This window comes from Coloeus monedula, assembly GCF_965178545.1.
Source record: "Coloeus monedula genome assembly, chromosome: 24".
NCBI classification, from domain to species: Eukaryota; Metazoa; Chordata; class Aves; order Passeriformes; family Corvidae; genus Coloeus; species Coloeus monedula.
In genome coordinates, this window is record NC_138804.1 from 3,704,995 (window position 1) to 3,730,570 (window position 25,576).

General features: G+C 52.7%; 2 protein-coding genes across 7 annotated transcripts; one reads left to right on the top strand and one right to left on the bottom strand.

Annotated features, from left to right (window-relative positions):
• The first annotated feature begins 2,723 nt into the window (after positions 1–2,723).
• On the top strand, positions 2,724–10,727 carry ZC3H12A (zinc finger CCCH-type containing 12A). Its single transcript, XM_082296390.1, has 6 exons — positions 2,724–2,811; positions 2,939–3,382; positions 6,377–6,516; positions 7,039–7,273; positions 7,754–7,860; positions 7,965–10,727. Exons 2-6 carry the CDS (start codon positions 2,982–2,984, stop codon positions 8,957–8,959), a joined length of 1,878 nt encoding a protein of 625 aa, XP_082152516.1. The 5' UTR covers positions 2,724–2,811; positions 2,939–2,981; the 3' UTR covers positions 8,960–10,727.
• Positions 10,728–18,050: 7,323 nt separating this feature from the next.
• Positions 18,051–24,752, bottom strand: MEAF6 (MYST/Esa1 associated factor 6). 6 transcript variants are annotated; one of them, XR_014227068.1, is made up of 9 exons: positions 24,624–24,752; positions 24,393–24,508; positions 24,211–24,298; positions 23,675–23,720; positions 22,928–23,120; positions 20,051–20,080; positions 19,890–19,947; positions 19,260–19,293; positions 18,051–18,802 (listed from the first exon to the last, which is right to left on the bottom strand). XR_014227068.1 is itself a non-coding variant. In XM_082296692.1 (8 exons), exons 1-8 carry the CDS (start codon positions 24,717–24,719, stop codon positions 18,794–18,796), a joined length of 612 nt encoding a protein of 203 aa, XP_082152818.1. In that variant the 5' UTR covers positions 24,720–24,752; the 3' UTR covers positions 18,051–18,793. The 6 variants fall into 6 exon arrangements, 4 of the variants coding, with proteins under 4 accessions (XP_082152818.1, XP_082152819.1, XP_082152821.1 ...); XR_014227067.1 differs by lacking the exon at positions 20,051–20,080; XM_082296692.1 differs by lacking the exon at positions 19,890–19,947.
• Between the last annotated feature and the right edge of the window lie 824 nt (positions 24,753–25,576).

Sequence of the window (25,576 nt, forward strand, 5' to 3'; positions counted from 1 at the left end):
GCAACCCACAATGGTGCTGCTATCAGAGACTTCTTTATCAAGGCCAGCCAGAGCAGCAGATGGTCTCTCAGGTAGCATCTCCATGAACCTGAGTGGCTGCACTGTAAAAGCAAACTACCATAAAGGGATGTTGCTCAGCTTTGCTTCCAGCATTACTGCTCAGCTTTCCTCATGAGGCATGGTGACCCTTTTCAAAAGAAAGGGCATAAATCATTATTTGCTTTTCCTTTAATTCCAGAATGTTCTGAGTCCTCTGTTATAAATCATACTGCTCACTGTAAAAGAAAATCCAGAGGCAGCTCTGCAAGCCTGTTGAGTCCCTGAGCTGCAGGTGATAGGAGAATTCAGTTCATCACCAGAAGCACATGTAGGCGAGTGCAGTGAGATGAGCCATCAGGTCACTCCACAGATGAGCAAGGCATTTAGGACACCAAAGCTGTCAGAAACACATAGATCCCAAGGCAGCCAGCCCCAGCCCTATCAGCTCCCAGAGAAGCTGAAGAATGAGCTCAGCTTGGAGCAGGTACCTTAGTAGGTACCTCATTGCTCAGTGTATGTCTATACAGGATTCTTAAGAAAATTAAATTGAATTAACTAAATCTAAAGTAGAACATTAAAATTCTGCATTAAATTCTCATCCAGAATTAAAGGGGCCTTAATTCAGTTTAATTTACTCCCAAATGCTACTAAATAAGGCCATTTAAATTGTCTTTAATTAACATAGTGGTCCCATATAGGCTTTTATAAATGAGGTTTAATTAGTCCTTTTTTAGAAGTGAGCTAGCTGCCTTGAGCTTCCATAGGTAAGCAGCCAGGTACAGGGCCACTTTGCTGACAGGGCTCCTGGTTGCAGCTGGATAGCAGGAGTTGCAAAGTGCTGGCATCTCTTCCCAAGGAACTGGCACGAAGCCAGCTTCTTCTCACCAGCAGATAATAGGATCCTTGAATATCACTTGTTTTGACTGTGTTAAATGTATGAGTGGGAGATGAAAGGCTCTGCCAGAGGACAAGCTCTTCCTTTAAAATGTGGGACATGGGGGTGGTAATCCCTAGAAAAATGTGACATCAGGATTCTACGAGACTTGTTCATGAACAAGGAACCAGGCTGGAGGAAAGCTTACACAGAGTCAGCAGAGAAGTGGATGGAGGTGGAGGACTGGGAGGGACTGAGCCCATCCATGGGATAGGGCTCCTGCTGTCATAGAGCACCTTGGGGTCCCTGCTGCCCCTGGATGCTTTAGTTCCTTTTTTGCATACTAGAATTCCCAACTCGGCAGGATGAGATGCTGCTGGATGCTCTTAATGACCATCCTGAGGGCATCTGGCCTTGCTTGCCCCTGTCCTCCCCTTGGTCTCACAGGCTCTTCCTTGGAACAGCCCAGTGCTCTCTTGTGCTATGATGGGGACTTCCACCTCTTTCCTGTGGCCACGGATGTGTCGCAGATGGACGGAGACGCGAGCCCTGCTTGGCAGCCCAGCAGTGCCAGCTGGCAGCCTGCCCCACCACAGAAAGGGGATGATGCAGCTGCCCGGCTGTGAGCACAGCAGAAGAAGCAGTCTCTTGCCTTGTACATGGTGGTCAAGGGCCTCAGTGTGTCTGTGATCCCAGCAAAGGCTTTGTTCTGTGAATCTTCATATCCTCAGAAGCTGCAGCCTCCACCATAGCCCTTGCAGTACCAAAAATAAGAAGTACTGTTTAAAGCAGTTTGCAAATGTGAAAAAGAAAAAGAAAATAGTCAAAATCACCCATGAGGAGCTTTGAGGTGTAACCAGCATGTGACTCCTCTGACTTTTCAGGTGGAGAAGCTAATAGCCTCCCTCTCTCCTGGCTTCTCTTTCACCAAATTAGAGCCATGCAGCTGCTGTCACTGCTTTGCATAAATCAGGAGATTCAGCTTTGTGCATCTTCCTTGGGGTATTTCTTATAAGAAGTACGTCTGTGGCCATACTTTCTGGTGCAATAGACTTCGGTCTGGAAGAAAAAGCACACAAACAGGGCTTAAATTCATGCCAACTGGAGTAGATTCCAAGGGAAAGAAGTGTTGGGAAAGCACCTACTTAAGAACTGAGTAAGGATTATCTCTGATCTGAACCTCGCTCTGTGTGTGTCTTACTGTTGAGCACACAGTGCGGTTTCAGACATGGCCAGAGACAAGGAAAAATGATTGTTTCGGGGTAACCACAAGGAAGATGAATGCAAATGCATTCCTGTAACTGGGAGAGTTCCTCACTCCTGAGTTGGGCTCCAGTACATGGCCTCAGGGAAGCAAATTTGCAACTACCTTCATCAAATTGTTTAGGCATGATTAATCAGAAGTCAGAGATGTGAAGTTTTTGCACGTTTCACAATGTAGATTTTAACCCCTGCAGTTCCATACAGTCTGCACGTATGGTTTAGCCCGTGGCAAGGGACAGGTACTAGTGGGTGACAGATGCTTTCTGACAGCGCTTATCTCCTCTGCACGCCCGGGTTGATAAGCCACCACTGGCTGAATCACAGCCACCTGCATCACTGGGATCCAAGTGTTGCAAGGAACAAGTGTCGGGGAACCCATCCCCTCGCAGTGCCCCGGCCCCGCCTCGCCGGCCCGACTCAGCACGGGAGCGCCGGGGCCGGGCCGGGGCCGGGCCGGGCTGGGCGGGCCGGGGCCGGGCTGGGCGGGCCGGGGCCGGACCGGGAAGCGGTCGCCGCTCCGCCCCTCGCTCTGCCCTTCCGCCCTGCGCGGCGCTCCGGTATAAATTGGCGGCCGCCGCCCGTCTTACTCTGGCCCCATGGATAGGCAGCGGCAAGCCGGCAGTGGCAGCAGCCCGGTGAGCACGGGGGGATCGGGGCGGACGGCTCCAGGGCGGGGGTTGGGCTGGGCTGGGCTGGGCCGGGCCGGGAGGGGAGCGGGGGCCGGGGTGCGGGGTCGCTGCTAACGCCGCTGTCGCCCCGCAGGTCCGGGCGGTGAGCGGAGGCCGCGAGTCCCCCGCCGGGAGCCATGAGCGCGGGCAGCGTCGCCCCGGGCTGGCCTGAGGCGCTGCCGGCCGCGGCCCGGCCTGCAGCGGGGATGAGCGCCAGCGAGAGCCCCGAGGGGCCCGGGGACGGGCCCGAGCTGCAGCTAAAGGTGGATTTCTTCCGCAAGCTGGGCTACTCCTCGGAGGAGATCCGCGTCGTGCTGCAGAAGCTGGGCCTGGGCGCCGACACCAACACTGTGCTGGGGGAGCTGGTGAAGCACGGCCCGGCCGAGCGGGACGGCCCCGAGGCTCCGCCCGAGCCCAGCGAGGCCCCGCTGGTCCCTCGGGGCGGCGCCGGCAATAAGTCCCCGGCGCCCGGCCCCGAAGAAACGGAGAGCGACAACCTGAAGCCCATCGTCATCGATGGCAGCAACGTGGCCATGAGGTGCGTCCGGGGTGGGCGTGGGGCTGTCGGTGTGTGACCTCTGGGTACGAGCTCTACCAGGCGCACAGAGCTCGGAGATTGGTCGCTCTCTCAAAGCAGCCGCTTCTGGGTGCTTGGAAGGGGGCTGGTAATACTTTCTAAGGTGCCTCTCTAACACGCACGGCTCTCACGAGGACGAGCACCACGTTTGCCGGTGCGGGCCGGTCTTGGCACTGCTCTGCTTGCCCAGAGCCGCCAGTCACGGGGCAGTGATGAGAGCAGCAGTGCTTCCTTTGAAACAGACGTTTCCTCCTTTGCGCTAGCGCTGAGGGGATAACTGAAGAGACGTTGTCCTCTTAACTAGTGGCTTTGTCTAAGTTTCCGTAGCAGGAAGTTGCTCAATAAATAATTACAGGGTTAATTAGAGAAGGCTTTGTAATATGGAGCTCCATTGGAGACCTGTCTCCAAATTGTGCCTCTTGTATTTTGGTGAATTTCTGTACAAGGTAGAGAACGATTAGATGTCAAAGGTGTCACCAAGGCAGGGCTGTGGCTCATCGGCAGCATCTCCTGCGTCCCAGTGTTGCTGGAGCAGGTACTGTTGGACACTGTGACCAGAGGCCCCAATATACATGAAGCATCCAGAGTCTCAGGGCTGGACATTTATTGGTGTGATGTCCCAAATTTTCGCCCTGGGTTTTGCTCCCACAATGGTGAGCGTTGCGTGCCCTCACCCCACCCCCAGCAGTATGTGTTCCCCACCTCTGCACAGTGGGGGTTCTGGGCTCTTGAAATGTAAGGCACCAGGTTCTGAATTGGGTTCTGAAAGCTTTTTTCTGTTACAGCTCAGAAGCTGCCTCCTTTGTTGCTTATGTTTGTGTATGCAGATTTTATAAAAAATAACCTCTGGTGCGGGTGGAGCTGCCGTGTGGGTTGCAGTAGGTTTGTCTGAGGTGAAAGTGCTGCATGGAGGTTTGTTTGCAGGTGTCGTTTTCTCCCAGCCCTGGCTGACAGTTCTGAGAAAAGATGGGGCAAGGGCTACTGTGCCCATGAGTCCCAGGGCAAATGAAGAATGGTGATGGCAGTGGAACAGGGCTGGAGAGTGAAAGCCGTGCCTGGTGTCCCTTAAGAGAACCTGTTGTAGTTCCTACCCTCTCCACAGCTCTGGGAGCACTATGGAAAATGGCCTATTGTGAGCCCAGGCTGATAAGTGACTTCGGCAGCAAAGTTTACCTTGGATAAGTGCTTGGGCTTTAACAGGCTTAAAACACAGCAGGATTGGCTGTGTTTGTTAATGAGGAGCTTCTTACCGGTGAAAGTTACCCAAAAATGCAGAGGGGAAATCACAGCAGCTGTGAGTCAGGGCAGGCCAGAGCACAGGGTCTGACATGAGAGAAGCAGTCTGGCTTTTTTAAGCAATTTGCTAGAAGGGGAATTCCATTCTGAAACTTCCTGTATTGATGGTGTGATGTTCCCTGCTGATTCATTTGCAGTGTGTACTGTGGCCTCCCTCAACAGCTCTTGACAAACTTATGCAAATCATAGTGGAAATTAGCTTTTACTTCCTTCTAAGGGAATTTTTCCTTGGCTGCTGCCAAATCAGATCAGCCCAATTAGCTGCCTTCTGGAGATTTGGAGTTGGTAGCAGGGACTCAAAAAAATAAAAAACAACCAACAACCCAAAACAAAAAATAATCCACCAAAAAGCATTTGTTTTTCACATTTATCTCTTTAAAAATTGCAGTAACCTGTGCCTGGCTATTTATAGCTAAATCCATCTGATATTGGAGAAAACTTTTAGAGCATCTTCTGATGGTGATTGTCAGTCTTCTGTAATTTAGGATTCTTACTGGAGTTATGTTAGGTGTCTCTTTAGGTGTTAGTTCTGTTGCCAAGTGTTTAGTTCTTCTAGAATAAGTACTTCTGTACAGCTCTTCAACTTTCTTTGTAGTTTCAAGAAAGCATGAGGCTGGGAGGGGAAGTGAAATTTCTCTGTAGTGGTGCTGCAACACTGCCTCTGCAGGAATGGCTCGGGTGAGGGGCCTACTGGGCTGCCAAGGGGTGGTGGGAGCCAAAATGTTGTTCAGGTGCAGATGGAAGGAGTGCCCAGGTGAGGAAGATCTTCCTGAATTCTGAGAGCAGTTCCTTTTGGTGTAGGGCATCTTCCCAGAATGCTGTCACAGAACACAGGCATTGGATCCCCAGAGTGACATATCAGGCTGGAATAGAAGTGTTGAAAGTTTGCCAGAACCACTATCAGCAGAAGAGCTGATTGTACTGTAAATAGTACTGCTTGTAAACCAGGAGGGGTAGATTCCTCCTAGATGGTCTGGAAACTTATTGATATAACCTAATGAATAATTAAGAAGCTTTTTGCATCAGTCCGTGGCTTCTGACAAGGTTGTCAAACTTTGTTCTCCAAGTGCCATGAGCTGTTCACTCATCCAGCACTGATCACAGGAGATGTTACCGTTTTGTCCAAATAGTGCATTTGTAGATGAGGTTTTGAGCCGTCATGGTATGAATTGTCTTTCCTTGAGGTGAGAGTGCATAAAATATCTTGTTTTCCTGAAGTGATCAGAACAACTTTGCAAGCAAGCCCCCTGTAAGGGTACAGTGCACCCTGGCAGGAAACAGCCACTGGCATTAGCTGTCAGAGTAGCACAAAGGGTTTCAGATCACATTGTACTCTGGGCTAAAAATAACCTTCAGAAGCCCAGGGTTGAAGCAGAGGCTGTTTCAGAGCTGCTGCAACAGTTCCAGCTGCTGTCTCCCTCCCTCCCTCCCTCCCAGTGAATATTTGGGTGTTTACTGGTATCCTGAAATGAACAGGGATGCTGGGCAGGTCTGAGTGAGGATTTTGTTACACAAGGTAAGCACCTGTGTTTGCTGCCTGTGCTCCTCAACACTTTACTGAGGCTTGTCCTAGTTGCTGGCTGGCTTTGCTTTATGCGTTGCCTGACTAGCCTGTACTGAATCATGAAGGAATTAAAGTCTTAATTTTCTCCTTTGCAGCCATGGGAATAAAGAAGTGTTCTCCTGCCGAGGTATCCTTCTGGCTGTCCAGTGGTTCTGGGACAGGGGACACAAGGATATTACAGTCTTTGTGCCATCATGGAGGAAGGAGCAGCCCCGACCAGATGTACTCATAACAGGTATGAAAATATGAAAACCAAAAGTAGCTTTTTGGGCTGACTGCTCTGTCACTTAATGAGCTTGCAGAGTTCTGGCTAAGTCAGTAATTAACTTCAGAATGGAAAGTCTGAGCAGCAGCAATGAGCTGATCTGACCAGGGAGAATTAGTCATTAACCTCTCCCCTAAGCCAGCTTTTGCCTAAATCAGTTGAAATAATTCAGAAAACAAGGAATGTAATACTACTCTGCTTCCTAACTTCTTGTCTTTTATTTCTTGAATTTTTTCCTCTTGCAGGGACTCACTTAGTGCTTTGTATTTAACTGAAACATATTTAGGCAGAATGATTCAAATTGAGGGGAGTTTGCTCTGAACTTGCAAAGAGATTTCTGAGTAACTCAGGACAGTGTGAGCAGGGTTGAGTACAGTCTGGGTTGTGGAGAAATGGAATGACTTCACGTGAATTTTTTTGTTCATTTATAATGTTACTCTGTGCGAAGGCCTTTGGGCCGTGCAGTTGTGCTCACAGTTGTGTTTGCTCTAGACCAGTACATTCTGCGTGACCTTGAGAAGAAGAAGATCCTGGTGTTCACGCCATCGCGGCGGGTCGGGGGCAAGCGTGTGGTGTGCTACGATGACCGGTTCATTGTGAAGCTGGCGCACGAATCTGACGGCATCGTCGTGTCCAATGACACCTACCGGGATCTGCAGAACGAGCGTCCCGAGTGGAAGAAATTCATTGAAGAGCGTCTGTTGATGTATTCCTTTGTTAATGACAAGTATGCTCGTGTCTTCCTGGGCTTTTAAGAAAGATCTGTGTGAGCATGCTGGTTTGTTCTAATGAAGCAATAGCAAATAATGCATGAAAAGAGAAAAATGCTAGTAAAGAAATAAAGAAAAGCTGTAGGATACAAAGGCAAAAGAAGTTGGTGGCATCCCAGTAGTTGCTCCTAGTTTAGAGCTAGGAGCTCCAAGGAGAGCTTCAGGGTGCAATTCCTTCACAGGACAATTATTAGCAGGCTCAGCAGCAGGTACTAATTCTGGTCAACAACCAAGCATTGAACCTCTTCTGTGCCTGAAGGGAAGCATTTTGTGCTGGTGTGGACTGGGTGGCAGGAGGGTTATCTCTGTGGGAAATGGGAGAGCATTGTAGGGCTCACATAACTTTTGATCTTCAGTGAAATAGGAGGCTTTGAGAAGAAACCAAACCTCAGGTCGAAGAAGTGAACTGCTTCTGACTGAGATTTGTTTTTCTTTAGGTTTATGCCTCCAGATGATCCCTTAGGGCGTCATGGCCCCAGCCTGGATAACTTCCTCAGGAAGAAACCTGTAATTCCAGAACACAAGAAACAGCAGTGCCCTTATGGTAAGATGTGCCTTCTTTATGTGAAGAACAAGGTGTCTGTGCAAGTGTCATTCATAATCTAGTCAAATCCAGCTGGTCGCTCCATGCTCTGGCTTTCCTTACAGGGAAAAAATGCACCTACGGAATTAAATGTAAGTTCTACCATCCTGAAAGGATCAACCAGCCCCAGCGCTCGTTAGCTGATGAACTCCGTGCCAACGCAAGGCTGTCTCCAACCAGAAGTACCAGTGCCAAGGAGGAGAAAAAGGGCAAAAGGGGTTCCCAGGCAGAGCTCTTGTGCTCTGTGCCCACAGAGAGCGACAAAAGCTCTTTGCAGAAGGTCTCTGCAGAGAGGAAGAGCTTGGCCCACAAAGCCAAGGCCAGTGACATTCCGCTTCAGGCCAAAGGCTGTGTGTCAGGCAGTGTCTCCCCTGACAGGTACCAGCAGCCTCACATGGACTCTCTGTCTTACATCTCTCAGGAGCATCTCGACTCAGGCATTGGGTCTCTGGAGAACCAGCTGTCTGACATGTGGCCTCACAGATGTACCAGTCATTGTGACCATTCCCATGCAGAGCAGGTGGCCGTCTGCACCTGTGGTAGGCAGAGACCTGTCTACCCACATTCTCCCAGCTTAGAGCAGAATGGTCTGATCTCTTACAAGCATGGCTCCCATAAATCTTCTTCCTCTGGTGCTAGCTTCTTGCAGTATGGCCCTGAGATGTCTCACTCAGGAGCACCCCACTCTGTCTCAGGCTATGGAGTACCTGTGCACCCAGGTACCGCGGGGCAGTATAGTCTGCCCAGTGAGTTCAGTGCTGCCCTGCCCCGCTCTCGGGAGTTCTGGTCCGAGCCGTACGCACTGCCTCAGGTGAGATCCCCCGGTGTGCGTGACCCCCGTGTGGTGCAGAGGGCCCCAGGGCCGGCGTACGGGGACTCAGGGCCCTGGGCTGGCTCGGAGCAGTTTGCTGAGGAGCGGGCCAGCGTGCACGTCAAGCTCTGCGGCATCTTCCACCCACACCTGGTTGATGCTGTGATGAGCCGCTTCCCCCGGCTGCTGGACCCCCAGAGGTTGGCAGCAGAGATCCTCACCTACAAGGCCCAGAACCCAGGTATGTGAGGCAGGTGCCAAGGGCAGCTGGGCATGGGGAGAGCTTGAAGGGCTGTTTTTGCCTCTGCAGCTGCCACAGATGCCTTCTGAGTGCTCCTTCTTATTCCTTTGGAAGTACTGGACTCTAGCTGGAGGTTGGATGCCAAATGTGTGCTCACAGCAAATTCTGCTCCAGCTATGACTGCAGGCCTGTGGGAGAGGTGAGAGCACCCCAGGGTCCCACCTTCCCCAGGGGCTGCTAAGCAGGGAGGGAGGCTACAGTTCTATAGCAGGACTGTTCCTTTGGGGTTCATGGGAGACTGGCACACCCCAAATTCCTGCAGTTGTCCGTAACTGTATGTGAGAGAAGTGGGTGCTGCCTTTGTAGTGGCCTAAGGCTAGTTTTTGAGAACTCACATGCCTTGCCAATACTGTTGTTAGGTCCTGGCTAAGCCTCTTCACTAAATCCCACCATTCAGATCTGCGGTGAATGTTGGGTTATTAATGTAATCTGAAACTGGGTTTATCTGACTGGTTTTACTGGTGCACTTCTTGAATGATGTTTTCCACACCCCTCCCACCTCATCTTATCTTCCTGAGGTGGGGTAATTCTGCCACATGGACCACAAGTGCTTAGTGAGCTGCTCAGCTCCCAGGAGCCAGGGGCAGAGTCCTTGCTCCGGAGGAGTAGCCAGCCACTGCTCCAGAGCTGCATGTGAGTTGTGTGTTGGGCATGTGCTGAACACTGCAGTGTCAGAGCAGGTGGGTGAGCACAGCATGCTGTGAGCACTGCTCTGGAACTGTCACCTTGCTGGTGCCTGTTCCAGGCTGGCTCTGTACAGCATTGGCAAGGATTTGTCACGTGCCTTTTGCCTTCAGAGAGCAATAGAACAGCTGCATCACATCTGGACTGCTGCCAGGGCCCTTCCTGAGGAGTCTTTAATATTTTGCTCTGTAAAGCTGTTGCTTCATCTTCTTCCTCACCAATATATTCCCCTGTCCCCTTTGGCTGTGCCCAACTAGAGCAGCATCCAGAATTGTAGAGTAAGACTTATTTGGCAAGGCTGTTCCTGTTCACTTCCTCTTACTCTGTAAGATGTTTTCTATTGTAGGTACTGTAAGAGACTTTAAATATGCAGAACAAATTGCTGTAGTAATTGGTTCTGGTCCTGGAGTTTTGCTGTGCTTAGGATGCAGAAATGTTCCTGACACTTGAAGGCCAGAAGCAGTTGATTTGTTGATACACATTGTATCTCTGTGTGTTGTTGTTTTCTAAATACAATACGCCCTTCTGTGGTTAAACCAAGGTTATTGAGTGGCAAATTAGGAAGGGGAGAGTGGAATGCAGCTGAAACCCTCCTGGGAACAGTGTTGTCTATTCCTGCTCTTCCTCTGATGTCCGCGGAATGACCTGCCCAGACTGGCACCATGTGCCACGAAACCACAGGGACACAGAAACCTGTATACCTGGTTAATAATGATACATTACAAATTAGTAATGTTTCATGTTAGTAAGCAAAATGCTTCTTAATTTTAAGTAACCTGATACTTTACATATTTGTAAATGACAGAAAAAATGTTTTTTAATGTTACTGTTCAGCACCTTGCTGCTTGCAGTTTTAATCAGTGCTGTTCTCACCTCAGCCATGTTACTTGGCAAGGTGGGTTTGGGTTTCTGGTGAAATGCTGGTATCTGCTGCCTCTCTTGCAATGAGAAGATTAACATTTTATACTCCCCAGCTGACACTTGCTGAACTTTCTGTATCACTGTGCAGTATAGTCATGTACTGAATAGCCATGTGACAGCCACGGCAAAGGAAGAACTGTGTTATACAAATAAAAACTGCTGAGTTGACATATTTGGTCTCTGGTGGCTTTGTGGAGGAACAGTCAACATTTTGGCTGGCATTTCAGGAAAGTCAGAGAAATTATCCTTCCTCCCCAGGGTTCCTCTGACAGGCTTTGGATCTCTGTGCACAGTCTGAGGGCTGGTTATTGACAGGCTGTTAATCAATGCAGCAAGACCAAAACATCCATGTGCTGTGACAGATAAGGGCATGTGCAGTGTTTGCTGTTTATTTGGCTTTACTGGGGTTGCTCACTGCCTGGGGCAGGTGCTGGCAGGGGAGGTGGGACGAGAAGCAGCACTGGCTCTCAGCACCACAGTGTGGGTGTCTCAGGTGCTAAGGCACAGCACACTCCTGGGAATTTTGGAATCAGTGTGGACTGTTTGGCTTTATGGGGCAATTCTGCAGTACAGCCTGGAAATAAATACATATTTTATTCAGTTACAGTACATCTGTGTCAGATATGTGGAATATGTGAATGGTAACATGTCCAGACTTCACTCTGAAGATTTGTTATGGACTGGGAGGGAAGTGCAGCAGGAATATCGGCGCTCACATTGCGGTGTAAGGATCTTCCCTTCCCACCTGCTCCACTGCAGCACAGCATGTTCTTATCTCACTGGTTAAATAACTTTATGGTCTGTATTGAAACTTGTGCTCTTCATTTACCACAGGGCAGTGACTCTAGTTAATCAGAAACCAGGGGGGCAGGTGCTCCAGAGACCAGCTGCATTTCAAAACAAACCTGCAACCTCACAATCTGAAAGGTCTTTACTGACTGTGGGAGAGGAAGCCTCTGAGGATGTTACTGCAGTGACAGAGCTCACATGGCTCTGTGCGTGTATGGTGGGGGGGATGGAGTGGTGTGTCAGGCATTTGAGCACACCTTTAACCAGGTGAGCAGTTTGCTGCTGTCCATAATGGGATCTGTAATAGAAAAATGCTGCAGGATTTTAAGGCTTGTGTTCCTGTATAAGACAATAGGTAACTTTACGGGATGTGTAGAGGGGGTAAATGTTTATTTTTGCACCTCTCAAAGCTGCACTGAGACACAAGTAAAGCAATCAGTGTAGAGGTTCATTATCACAACCAGGAGAGGAAGAGCTGGAGCTGACTGACTTGGGTTGTGATGTTTCTATTACAGTGACAGTCCTGGGGGCACAGGGAGTAGTTTGGGAGGGTCAGGCCCTAGCACAGATCTGGTCAGTTATTCCCCCAAACTGCTGTGTGTGCTGCTGGGGCAGCCAGCCAGCCCAGCCACACTCCTACTGCTGTTCTCCGAATTTTCTCCTTCATTCACACAAGGTTCTGTGTCCCCATTTCCAAGCTCAGTGTGGTGCCAGAGATTTGGGAAATGGGAATTTTTTCCCCTATACACTCCTCAGTGCCAGGAGTGGTGGGGCTGCCTGTCTGCACACCTTGGCAAGCCTGCTGGGACTGTTAAAGTGGGGGTTTGGGGATGCATGCTTTGGCTCAGCACTTCCTGGGGCTTGCTGTGACTGCTGGGTGTTTGCTTTGTGTTCCTGGGCAAGCCAAAATGGGTCAGATCTGTGTGTCAGCTCACTGGGCTGTTGGAGGGAAGGAGGTCACACAAGGGCCTGTTGAAGGTTTCCTGTGCTCAGGGGCTTCCCAGCCCTCATCCTGTCAGCTGTGTGCTACTGAAGCCTCGTGCTGAGCTTCAGGAGAGGCTGGCTCCTCCAAGCAGGGCCCATCTGCTCTCCAGGGCTTGCTTGCCTCTCCCTGGCAGCACTGCCCTGTGCTGCCCTTGCTCCCTGAACTTCCATTTGAACTCAGCTGGTTCCCTCCCACTGGGGGCTTCCAGGGTGTGGCTAACTCAGTTCTAGCATTTTAAGGCATTTTCAGAGGCAGAAAGCTGAAAGGTTCCTGTGCAGGCTGTGGGAAAGGAGATGGTGTGTGTGGGCACCATCACAGGGGCTGTGGTGATGTATGTGCTGTACATGGGAGCAGATTCAGCATCAACCCCCTGTGTTCCCCCAGTGCTGCTGGGCTGTTGCTCTTCCCCACAAAGAGGAACAGAGGTCCTGAGCATGGCAGCAACTCTGCACCCTGTATCCCAAACTGCTTCTGCAGCACACCCTCCCTTTAAGACAGGACTGCAGGAAGAGAGTAACTGCAAAGTAAATATTGCATACAAGAGAACGGAAAGGTGCTGGGGAGGAGCTGGGTGCTGCCCCAGGGCAGTGGGGGGGGAGGCTGATGCTGGGATGGTGATGGTGGTGCTACCTGTGCAGATGCTGTCAGCACTTGCCCTCCACCCACAGGCTTTTCAGTTCTGTCACCTTTCCTAAGGGCCCTGAATCCCCCCTGGAAGCTAAAGCCCTGTCTGGGGCAGCAGCCACCTGCTCAGCCCTCTTGACAAATCCACTGAGGCTCCTGGCCAGGACTGAGGAGCAATGTTGCACAAATGTGTTGGAGTAAATACAGCTTCAGGTTAAGCAATAGGTCAGGAGGCCTTGGATGGTGTGGTGGCTGGGGAGAGGTTTACATGGCCTGTGCATGGCCTGTGCAGTGACTCTTGCCTTGCTGCAGGTGCTGTGGTGAGGGGCTGCTCCAGCAGGGGGTAGAGCTGGTGGCTGCAGCTAATGCTGCTTGATGCCACCCTCGACCTCCTGCACCCTGGCCCCTGAGGGCTGGCTGGCAATTTCTAGCCCAAGGATTGCCACAGGAGAGGTGGCTACAGCAGGAACATGACCTTGTCACATCACTGTCTGGTACTCCCCTGGTCTCTCAGCATGGATGCTGCTGTGATTCCTGTGGGAGTGGGGGGAGCAGCTTGGGACTGGGGTTTCACTGCAGCAGGGCCCCCAGAGCAGCTCATTTGCAGGAGTTGGTTTACTTTGGTATTTCTGAGCAGCACGGGGCTGTCCCACCTCTACCACACTGGGGCCAGGTGGGTGCAGGGTGAGTCAGGCCGCTGCTATTTGGGTTGCATCAGCTCCCTGCGTGTGGGAGCTGCACGGGCACGTTGGGAGGACAGATCCCTGCCGATCCTGCCTGCTGCAGGTGGGTGCTGGTCCCTGCTCTGCTTCAGCAAGAGCTCATCCTGTCCCTGTCCCCAGAGAGCTGGGGCCTGGGGGCGACTGCCAGGCGCTGGTGCAGCTGTCCTGGCTCTGCCGGACAAAGACCAGGCAGACACAACCGATGGAAAGTGGCTGCCTGTATTGAACAGTGGGAGCCTGGGCCAGGATGCAGCCCCCCTGTGCTGGGCCAGGCCTGGGCACCAGGCAGCCCCTCAGCCCTGCAGTGCTGGTGCTCCCGTGGCTCAGCATCCCGGGCCCAGTTGTTCTGGCCAATGAGGGGCCATCAGCCATGCCTGGGGAGCCGGTTGCCCTTGACCGCTGTCTCAAGGAGCTGGCCCAGGGTTGCGACATGTGCGGGAGTAGCTGACTGAGAGGATGGATCTGGCCGATCAGGAAGTCAGTTGGGTGAGTTTTGCAATCGTCACCCCAGAGCAAGGTGACTGAAGCCAGCGCTGACCAGACTCCTTGTTCCTGGAACCTCCCACCAAGCAGCAGAGCCGGAGGATGCTCCTCGGTGGACTTCACCAGAGCCAGCCCCCATGGGGCAGAGTCAGCCCGGGGCCGGCCCTGGGCAGAGAGGGCTGTCACATGTCCTGGGGCAGGCCCAGGGCCAGTGGCTCGTCCTGACCTGCTTCCCAGCTGGTTCCTGCTCCTGGGAAATGGCTGCAGTTCTGCTGGATGGGGCCAGGCCCAGCCAGCACCAAGGGATGGAGGCACATACAGGGATACAGCTGGGCCTGTGTCCTGCAGGGCCTGGGCAGGGAGGAATGTGTGGATCCTTCCTGGTTTGCTGAGGCCCTGCTCACATCTTCACTTACATTTTCTGCCTGTCAGGCTGGATGAAACTACGTGGTTTCTGTGGTGCCTCCGTCCACTGGCGTCCTGGAACAGAACAAAAGGGAGGGGACACCAGTGGGAGCACCCAGCCAGGCTCCTGGTGGGAACTGATGCAGAGAACTGGGAGCCTTTCCCAGCACCCTCCTCCCAAGTACCTCCCCAGGCTGCCCAGTGCCACCCAGGGCCCAGGTGCATTGCCCATACTGCCCATTAGCAGAAGTCAGCACATTGCCCCATCCCCAGCTCTGGTTGCAGGTCCCCCCTCCCCAGCTACTGGTTCCCTGGGCCCCCTGCAATTCCTGGCCCCTACCTTCTGGGCTCTCTCCCTCACTCCCACTGGCACTTTGGTCCTCTGCTTCGCCGAGCAGCTCGGGGCTGTCACCCCTGTTCCACTGCCATGGCAGCTCCTGCAGCTGGAATAGGGTGTGAGGGTCTGGAGTGCCAGAAGGGACTGTGGGGGCTGGACCCCACAGGGGACTCACCCGTTGGTGCAGGCTTTGCTGTTCCCGCAGCAGCTCCAGGAACCGGCTGCTCCACAGAAGCTTCTCAGCCCCCAGCTCCGTGCAGAGGAAGCGCACGTCGGCCTCCAGTGCCTCCAGCCTCCGCAGCATGGCCTCGCTGGCATCACCATGCTGCTGCAGCCCCACCACTGCCCTGGCACCACAGCTCAGCTGCTGCCAGTCCCCCATGACACCTGCCAGCCCCAGGGACACCCCTGGGCCAGGGGCGTACCTGTCTGTCCAGGCTCCAGTGCAGAATCTGAGTCCCCATCCTCCTCCTCCTCACTCCCCTCTAGTCTCAGCTGCAGGGCTGTGCCGAGCTGGAAGCCAACACGGACAGTGGGGACTGACAGGTCCATGGGCAGCTGAGCCCAGAGGGCCCCCTGGCACCATCCCTGTCTGGGGAACCCCCCTCGTGCCACTCAGTGGGCCGTGTCACCGGGCTCGGCTGCGTCCTGGGGGTTGACGATCGCCGCGGGCCTCCCACGGGGGGAGTTACCTCCTCGGTGACCTGGAAAGCGCCATCCCAGCAGCTCTTGTAGCAGATCAGCAGGACCTGGGGAAGAGGACGGCTCACACCTGCCCTGTGGAATGCAGAGCCTGGAGCGATGTCCCCGTGTCCCCAGGGCTCCTGGTGGGCACAGCCACACAGTGCCTTGAGCCAAGGACCAGCCCCCCGGGACGAGGGTGCCAATGCCGCAGCCGAGCTGCCGGGTGCTGTGGTGACGCGCTCCCCCCCTCCAGCTGCCCCAGTGGCTACAAACCACAGCCCCCAGCACCAGCGGCACAGCGATCGCCCCCCCGAGCTCCCCTGCCCCGGCTCCGCCCGCCCGCCACGTTTGGAGCCGGCACAGGTGCGGGGAGGTCCCCGGGGAGATACCGACCCACGTCAGGCTCCAGAGCCCCCGCAGCCCCCGCAGCGCCGTCCCGCAGAGCGACAGCAGCCACCAGCAGCCGGCACGCAGGAGCCGCCTCCAGCACGGCCCGGGCGGTGCGCGCTGCCGGCCCATGGCTCCCTGCGGACCAGGAGACACAGCTGACGAGCCCCGGACTATGGGAGCCATGAGCCAGGAGAGCGAGAGGGGACCGGAGCGTTTGTGGGCCGGATCCCCCCACGCGGGACCCCCGCTGCCCCCTCCCCTCAGCCCCCTTACCCAGCCATGCACCGGGCGCGGCCCCTCCTGCCCCTCGGCGACCAGATGAACTCCTGCCTAATCCTCTTGGTGACGGGGCGGTGCAGGGATTAGCGTTTCTCTAACGCTCCACCTTTGGGGTCCATAAGGACAGTGGCTGCTCTTCTACTCTTTTCTTTGCTCAGGATTCATTTTTCACCAGCAAAGGACTCGGGATATATTTCTAACTGCTACTTTTAGCTTTAATTAGCATTCAGGTAAAGCCTGTGCAGTTCCCTCTAACTCCTGTGCCCAGGCACTGGCTGTCCTGGGGGTCTTTAGTCACTCAGGCTCTTTAGGAAGTAAAACCGAAGTGTTCCGAAATCAAATGGAAGTTTTAGGCACAACTGCTGGAGTCAGGACCCAGCAGGGAACAGCCTTTAACTGAGTCAAGTGTTTGCCATTTCTCTTTCTGCCCCGATGAGTGTGCTCCCCCCAGGCTGCTGCCATCAGACATCGACCTGGGCAGAACAGGCTGTCCCCTTCTTTGGTGACAAGCACAGCGGGAGGCACAAATGGCTGCATTGCCCCATTGTCCCTGCAGCACCCCAACGTGTCACAGGGAACGTGGAGCTGACCCTGACACACAACCTGCCTGCACATAGGGCTCCAAGCTACACCAGCCCTTTGCTGCTTCTCCAAAATGTTCTGCCTGAAGAAGTCTGGCAGCTTTCCTCGAGGTCAGAGGTGCAGCAGAGACTTCAGCCTCTGCAGTCCAGGTTCTCCAGCCATCCCTGCTTGGAGCAGCAGCAACAGCAGGAGAACTGTTTTTGTACTGAGGCCAGGGAATGAAAACCATCAGCTGAGAATTCCTTTTTCCAGAACTATGGAGGAGCAAGGCCTTGTAGTTTATGCTGTTTCCTAGATCTTCCACCCCGCTGTACTTAAACTCTGTAATTTAAAACACACAGAAGTAGGCCAGCTTCGTAGCTTGGCCTTTAAGCTGCTCTACTCCCCAACCCCCCCGTGGAGAAGCAGCCGCCAGTCCTCGAGCAGAGACACAGCTCCCTGTGGGATAAGCCAGCTCCCTCTGGGAACAAACAAGGAGCTGCCTTGATCCCCGGATCAGACACAGCCCAAAGGAGAATTCTGCTCCTGCGCACTCACCTTCGCTCAGGCCCTGCCCTGCACACAGTGGGGTGCTTGGAGAGAGCTGAGGAAGACCCCAGGGGGGAGCAGAGGTGCAGCAGAACACACGTTCTGCACGTTCCTCGGCTCTTCCAAGGGCTGTGCACACTCCAGGGGACTCAGTCCCATGGCCCCGTTCCCACATCTCCCTCCAGCAGCAGGGGTTACACAAACACATCCCAGCACAGAAAAAGAAGGCAACTCCCCATGCTGAGCGAAGCAAAGCTCAGTTCAACAGCAACACCAAGATTCTGACCTGGCTGCTGTGAGGAGCACCCAGCCCTCACCCCTTTGTCCTGCTCCAGGGAAAATCCAGCTGGCTCAGCCCTGATCTGCAAGCAATATGCCCTCACCAGCAGAACCATGGACATTCTAGTCCTGCCTTGCAGCAGGATCAGCCAAACACAGCTGGGGATTAGAGCCTGGCACTCCCTGCAGCACTTAGTTACAGCTACCCTGAGGAGAGAAAGCACCAAGTGAACCTCCCATGGGCCATGGGACAAGGAACAGCTCCAGTGCCAAAGGGGAAGAATTCCAGAGAAGTCCTCAGACTAGAAAAGCACCAGGAGTCAAAGTTTGGACTGAATAAACCATGAGAAGAGACAAACATTGAACTTTTATTGTTTATGTACAAATGACAGAGTTTGTATTAAAAAGAGAACCCACCCAAAGTCAGCGACAGCGAAGAGCTGGCTCTGAGCTCTGGCCCTTCCTGCACCTAATGCACTGAGGAATATCGGGAGATGGTGTTTAAAATGAAAGTAAGAGAAAAGGGTTAAACTACCTTCTTCTCTGCTTGAGTAAGAATCAAAAGAGCTGCTCCACAAAATGAAGAACCTTCCACTACACGGACTTAACAAAGAAACCCAAAGTCAACTTGTACACTTCAGCTTTAAAAAAAGCACAACAAAACCAACAAAACAAAACAAAAACAAAAGAAACAAACCTGCAAAGCTAAATATCAGCAACAAAAGTAATCTAAGTCTCACAACATGGATGGGACACACTGAATCCTACCCCAGTTCCAGTGGAAAACGAAATGCCTCTCTGTGGGTCTGCAGGTGACAGGGGGCAGCAGTATCAGCCGTTTCAGGAAGTTCCCGACCAAGGTGGAAGCACAGAACAGTCAGGAATTCAGAACTACTACAACTACTACACCACCTTCGTCTTCCTGCAACTCAGGCGATTTAAAAATGATGCAAAGTACATGGTCCAGGATTTCCTCCCCCCATCCAAGTCCCTTAGAGTGAGTCACTCCTGCTGCAGCTGCCATCCTGCTTCAGAGCTTCTCAGTGGGGAGTCACAGACCTAAATCGCAGGAGCATCAGCACTGATGGCTCTAGTAGTCCTGCAGAGAAAGGACAGCACAGGCACGTTAACACCTTCCCACCTCCGATTCTGCTCTCGGAGCTGGGGGTCTCAGTCCTCTCTCATCTCACACACCACTAGTTGCAGGCAAAACAGATCTTTTACTTGCAGATAAACATTGAAAAGGAGGGACCCTTCCAACCTTGAGTATCAACTCAAACCAGATTTGATGCTCCAAATCATGACAAGATAACAGGAAGCAAAGCAGCTTTTTCCATGAGAAGCATACAGGAGTTATCTGTGACCCGAGCTCAGAACAGCCCACCTGGCCTCAGCTGCTGTTACAGCCAGGAGACAATGCTGATCTCACACTGTGACACTCCTCAACCATGACAATAAGAACTTAAATGACAGCAGCAGGAGGGTTTTTTTAAGCTTGGGTGTCAGCCAGCCCCTCCGGTGAGCAATGAAAACACAGACAGAGCACGGATACTTACAGCTCTTGGCTTTTTGTTTAACTTGAGATCAATCCTGTGGTTGGAAAGACAAGAGAAACGTCCATGTCAATACCTGACCCAACACCGGAGCTGCTTCACAGGGCACAGCTACGACAGAGACTATGGTTAATCCATCCATTTCCAACTGGCTGAGCCAGGGCACTGTCCCAGGGTTACTGGGCACGAGAGCAGCAGAGGAGAGTGGAGTTATTATTTGCCAAAAAGCAGATTCCAGCCACTCCCAGACAGAGTTAATCAAGGGGCACAATCAATCACAGGGCACTTAGGTGAGCAAAGGGAACTAGGCATGCTCTATGTTAATTTAATCTGCCAGAGGTGTAACTATACCACGGGTAATTATCCAGACATATTGTGAGAGTTATTTACTTGGATAGAGAGAGGAGTTAGGATAACAGGGATTATATGAGCCAAAGGTATTGAGTTTAGTACATTTTTCCAGAAGGAAATATCCAAGTCTATACTAATCTCCTTAAGCAGCAAAGCCAAAAGAATCAGTTCTAAAACTAAGTTTTAAAGTTAAAAAGTTTTATCTATTTAAATATGAAACAGAAAGGTAAAGAAGAGTGAAGTTAATTTATAATTTGCTGAAGTTATTAAATAAAATGTTACCTCCATCACGCTTTTCTGTTTTTAAAAAAAACTTCCCAGCCTAACCTAATATACATACCTACAATTAAACAGATAAACTAGGGGTTAGCGAGGTCTCAAAAGGCACATCAGTGTCTACACACTAACAACACAGCACAAGTACTAATTCAAGTCAAACTTACTCAAAGTCATAATCAAACATGCCAGACGGGCTGAGGGGCAGCATTTGAAAGGAAGAAAGCAATAGAAATTAATATACTAATGAATTAAATCAATTAGTTGATTAGCCACCCTAGCGAGATTGCTTAAAAATAAAATTAAATAAATAATAAAGCCAGTGTTCAAACATCATCAAGTTCTTTAGATATCTTAACCAGGACTGGGCACAAAAAGCACTCCGGGTTGGCGATACAACGTCCCCCTCCCCACTGGATTTCTGGGAACAAGAGGTGTTAGCAGAGAGGTGGGTTTGGCTTACACAGGGGATTTTAGGAGCTGAAAGAGGGGCAGCTGCCAGACCCAGAGAGGGCAGAGCTCAGGGGCCGGAGAGGAACCCGAGGGCTTGGAAAACCAAAGTGAGGGGTCAGGAAGCAGGGGATTTGGGGAGGTGGCTGGGCTGCCAGGGCAAGGCAAAGCTGGTTCAGGCAGAGGTGACACAGAACTTGGTGCCCAGCCCCGCCCTGGGCTGTTCCCTGCACGCCCCCAGCGCTGCTGTCCCCGGCAATGGCAGCCCAGGGACATTTGGCCAGAGCTGAGCAGTTTGGTGACTGTCCCACCCCCTCATACAAGTGCCACGGTATGGCCTCCAGACACAGCTCTGTTCACAGTTGACACTGGCCAGGAAGGATTGATCATGGAATCCCATTCCAGGACTGCACTGCTAAGAGGAAACAGCACTGGGTTCCCTCAAACGCTTGTTAGCCGTGAAAACAGCGGAGCACACTGAAAATATCCACCCTGGCCTTCCTGTGGTGTGGGAGGGAGCAGGGGGACAGCACAGCCTCTGTAGCCCACACGTGAGGCCCTGTGTGCTCCTGAAGCCAAACGTCCCCGTGCTGACCCAGTTCCCCACACGGGAACCCCAGAGAGGCTGTGCTCCTGCAGGGGCCTTTCCCAGCACCTCACGGTTCTCCAGGAACAGGGCAGTGAAACCCAGAGTTGTGCTGGCAAACGGAAGAGCTTCTGAATAAAGAGAAAAGCCAGTATTTCTTTTTATTTTTCTCTTTTTCATGCCAGACACCTCAGGGGACAGACCCACAGGTCTGGCTGGAGCACCTGCGGGGCTGCGGGGCCTGGAACACCCTCGCTGCATGATCAGGTACTGGGTTGTTGCTGGGGTTTTTTAGCCTACATATACTTGAAAATTGTTTGGTCTTATCTGCCAAAATTTAGGGGATAGTCAGTAACAGCAATCACAATTTTAACAGAGCTTTTATTACAGACAAATTTAATTATCTTTTTATCTTTTTTAATTATCTATCTGGCCTTGCTAAGCATTACAAACAGTCAGTTCCTGCCTCACCGAGCCCCTCGGAGTGTCTTGACAGGGCCTGGGAACACAGGAGCTGCTACAGGTGAGCAGGGCAGGGCTCCTCTGTCCAACAGCCCGGCCTGGCAGCAGCCACCACAGCTGCAGAGGGACATGTGAAGGAACCCAGAGCCACAGAACCTGCTGGGGGGCAGCTTCCCCCCAGCTCCTGTCCCTAAAGTCCGGGTAATGGACCGGAGCAAAAGGATTTATGTCAGTTCCAGCACCTGCCCTGCACCCCACCATGTTGCTGGCCATGCTTTGTCCAGGGAAGCGCCTGGGAGAGTTATTTTATAATTTGTTTGAAATGGCAGTTTTCTTAAGCTGTACTTCAGTTTTACAGGTTGTTTCTCTGGACTTGTTCACGGATGTAGTTTCTTGTGTTATTCCTGAACTTCTTCCAAATATCTACAGGCAAAAAAAGAGATTTGAACTTCTTTGGATTCCCAGCTCATGAGGAACCAAAGGGACATCCAGTCCTTTCAGACATTTGCCCAATTCAGGCTGCTGTAGGAAGGAAATTCTGACCTAAGAATTAAAAGACATGCTAATGACTCAACACTTAGTAAAGGCAAAAAAAGGAGTTAAGCATTTTTCAAGCATTGTACCTACCTCGTGTCCCCACCCCAACTGTCCCCACCCCCGCCTTGTAAACTTTTACCACTTTAAACCCTTTCTCTAATTGCGTGGCACGTCCCTTAAAGAGGAAAGCCCATCCCTAGCCAGAGCTAACAGCTCAGAGCCAGCACAGATGCTCCGGAGTTTTAAAAGCTCCATTACTTCTATTAAATCCTTAGGCCTCAGCTTCAGCAATCCTTCCAGAGAGGTGCAGCTCTGCAGTGTCTCCTCTCCGTGGCTTTGCCCCTCATGGCCTGACTCACAGGCACTGTCACTGCGGCAGCCTGGGCTGAGGGCACAGGGACCAGCTCATTGCCCTTATTACCCCTTAGGGGCAGAGCTGGACAGGTAAATCCAATCAGAAAAGAGTTCAAGGAATCTGTTTCACATGAATTTCAGGTCAGTTTAATAACAAACACTCTGAGGTGAAGGTGACACAGCAACTCCTCTATGCCAGTACTGAGACTCAGCTGAGATGTGAGAGCTGGAAGGGGCTGCAGTGGAAATACAGATACTGGGAGTGTCCAAAACCCCAAAAACATTCCCATTTGCTTTCCACCCTCCTTCAAAGAAAGCACTAACATTCCTGTCCTACTGGGCTCTGCAGAAACCAAGCAGCAAGCTCAGGAGGTCAGGACCTGCTGGAAGGAATAAGCTTTATCCTGGGGACACGGGAGAGCTGAAGAAGCTGCCCAGAAGCACAGCTGTGCCACAGCTGGAGCGAGCACCCTGTGCTGCTTGTTTAACTTCCTCAGCACTTTCCCCTCCTCTTCCAAAACCAGGAAAACCACCCAAACAACTGACCCCAGCTGCCCATTATTCCAACATGTTACTGGTTCCCCTCAGACAATAAATTCAATCCAGCCCCAGCCAACTGTCCAGGTGTGGCAAGGAGGCTGCTGGTCCCACTGACCTGTGTCTGTTTTTGTTCTTTCGCTTTTTGTGGCTGCTGTGGTGGCTCCCAGAGGAAGTGGAGGAAGCAGCTTTCTGGGGCTTCACACCCTGCACGGAGCCATCTAGCTCTTCAGCATCCTCCTGGTTGGGCTCATTCTCCTGGTTGTGGAAGTCTGGAGAAGTGTCACTCTCTGTGCCACTGCCCGGCTCCCCTAGAGCAGGACAGACCCAGGTGAGCACCAGGGTGAACTCCCAGCTGCCCTGGCACAGCCCTGAGTGGGAGAAACAATCCCAGAACAGCAGCAGAGACACCTGAGCCCTGCAGCACCAGGAGGTGAATCACAGAACCTGGGAAACAATTCTGCAGGATGGACAGGAAGCTGCTCCTCAGCACTGAGGCTCTCTGGAACCACATCCTATTTGGTGCTCATCACAAAAATGTTTTTAAATATCCTGGAGGTGAGTGGTCCCTCCCCACATCTCCTGTGACTGACACATCTACAGCGACGCAGTGCTTCAGCTCGTCTGGCCTCTTCCTCCAAAGAGCACAAAACCAATTTTCAATCCCTTTTACACACAACAAACCCCTGCTGAGCGTGGAAGAAACTTGGCAAGTCAACAGTCAGGAGCAGCCTGAGGGCAGCAGACACAGGGCCTGGGAATGGGAGCCCAAGTCCAGCCCAGCTCTGTAAGGCTGAGACAGGGCTGAACGGTGGGGAGAGTGTAATTCTTCCCAAATTCCCAGAACAATGACAAAGAGACTTACGCTTCTCAATGAGCTGGTCCTGGACTCCAGCTAACGCACTGACAGCCTGAAAAACCAAACGGGATGTCAAGCCAGGCAGGGATTCACCTCCCAATGCTCAAAGCACAGAGCCCGGATCACACAGACACACAGTCCCTCTGAAGTGCCCGCGGCCCCACGTGGCACCGGGGGTCTGCAGCAAAGACAAAGCCAGGGGACGGCAGAGACGCCAGTGACAGGCGTCCTCCCACCCCCCAGGCACCCGCAAAAGGGGCTTTGGAAGAGGCTGCAGGGTGGGATGGGGATGCTCAGGTCAGGGAGCCAGTGCAGGTACGGCACTTCAAATGGGGAAGGTGTTCTGCAGCTGATCATGGCAGGACTGGGGCACCAAGGAACAGGAATGGGGATGGGAGGGGGAAGGAACAGGAACGGGGACAAGGAAAGGGATGGGAATGGAGAAAGGGATGGGGACAGGGATGAGGAGAGGGGTGGGAACAGGGACGGTTACGGGGACAGAGGCATCTGCTCATCCCACCAGCACCCATCCCGGCACTCACCGCTGCTGAGGTGACCGAGGACTTGCTGAAGAGCCTCTCGGCCTCCTTGAACTTGCGGTTCCTCCGGTCGTTTTTGCTGTTGGAGTTCCTGAAACAGAGACAGGCGCGATGGAGGGGCCGGGGGCGGGCGGGGGGGGGGGGGGGGGTGCGCTGGGCAGGTGGGCAGCGCCTCCGCCACTCACTTCTGGTTGGTGAGATACCGATCCCAGCCGCGGATGATGTTCCCGTACATCTGCGTGTCCTCCAGGTAGCTGCCCTCGAAGGCGTAGATCTGCCGCTCCAGGTTTGCCAGCGTCTCCTGCCGGGAACACCGCCGCGCATGGAGCAGGCCCGGCCGCGCCGCTCCGGCCCCGCCGCTTCCCCAGCCGGCCCGCCGTCACCTAGCCCACACCGACCCCCTCCCCGGCGCTCACCGCCAGCTCCTGTTTGCGTTTCACCAGCTCGGCGAGCTCCCGGCGGGTGTCCGGGATCTGCGGGGGCCCCCCGGCCTTGGCGTGGAGCGCGGCCATGGCGGCGCGGCCTGCGCGGGGCGGGGCGGGGCGATGCCGGCAGCGGCCACTGGGGGCAGCGGCGAGGCGGGAGGGGCGGGGGTGGCAGCACGGAGTAACGCACGAGCCGTAATACATTAGAGATTCTGGGACTCTGGGATGCCTTTTCCTGGTCTTAAAATCAAGAGTCATACACGGTTAGAAGGGGAAAAGGGATTTTACCTTGGGATTTATTTTAAGGATCCTTAGGTGCACACGTCCAGGTCAAATGCACCGAAACGCACCCCACCGAGTCTCCCCCAAAGATCGGGTATAACATTCTAGGTGTTACTAATTAGCAGATCTATCAAAGATTCCTCAAGGAGAGGCTCCAGTGAGCCCCCCTCCCCAAGGAACCTTCCCCTGGATGGTTCTATCTGAGTTTACAGAATGTGTTCTGGAGAGGACCTTGGGCTCTGGGGCACACTGATCCCTGGCTATGAAGCTTCTAAAATGTTGAGTCTCTCAGCTTGACAAACAAGTCCAAGAATGTAGGCAAAAAGCACTAGGAATACAGAAGTTGTAAAAAGGTATAACAGAGGTATAAAAGAAAAGGCAAAAAATCTTCATGGCATCATCTGGGGTCTTTAAGGTCCCTCCAAGCTAGACCTTTCTATGATCCTATTGACCCATGTCACTCTGATCCTCTGCAGTGACACTCAGGGGGCCGGTACAGCAATGATGTCACTTCACATTCCTGTGTGAACCCTATCAGGGGACACAGAATGAGCCACCTTGGCCACACTCAGGTGAGAAAGGCCCAGCCAAGGGGAATGATACAAACCTGCAGCCCTAACAGCCTCTCCAGTACACAAATCGTGCCGTTTTAAACTTATTTG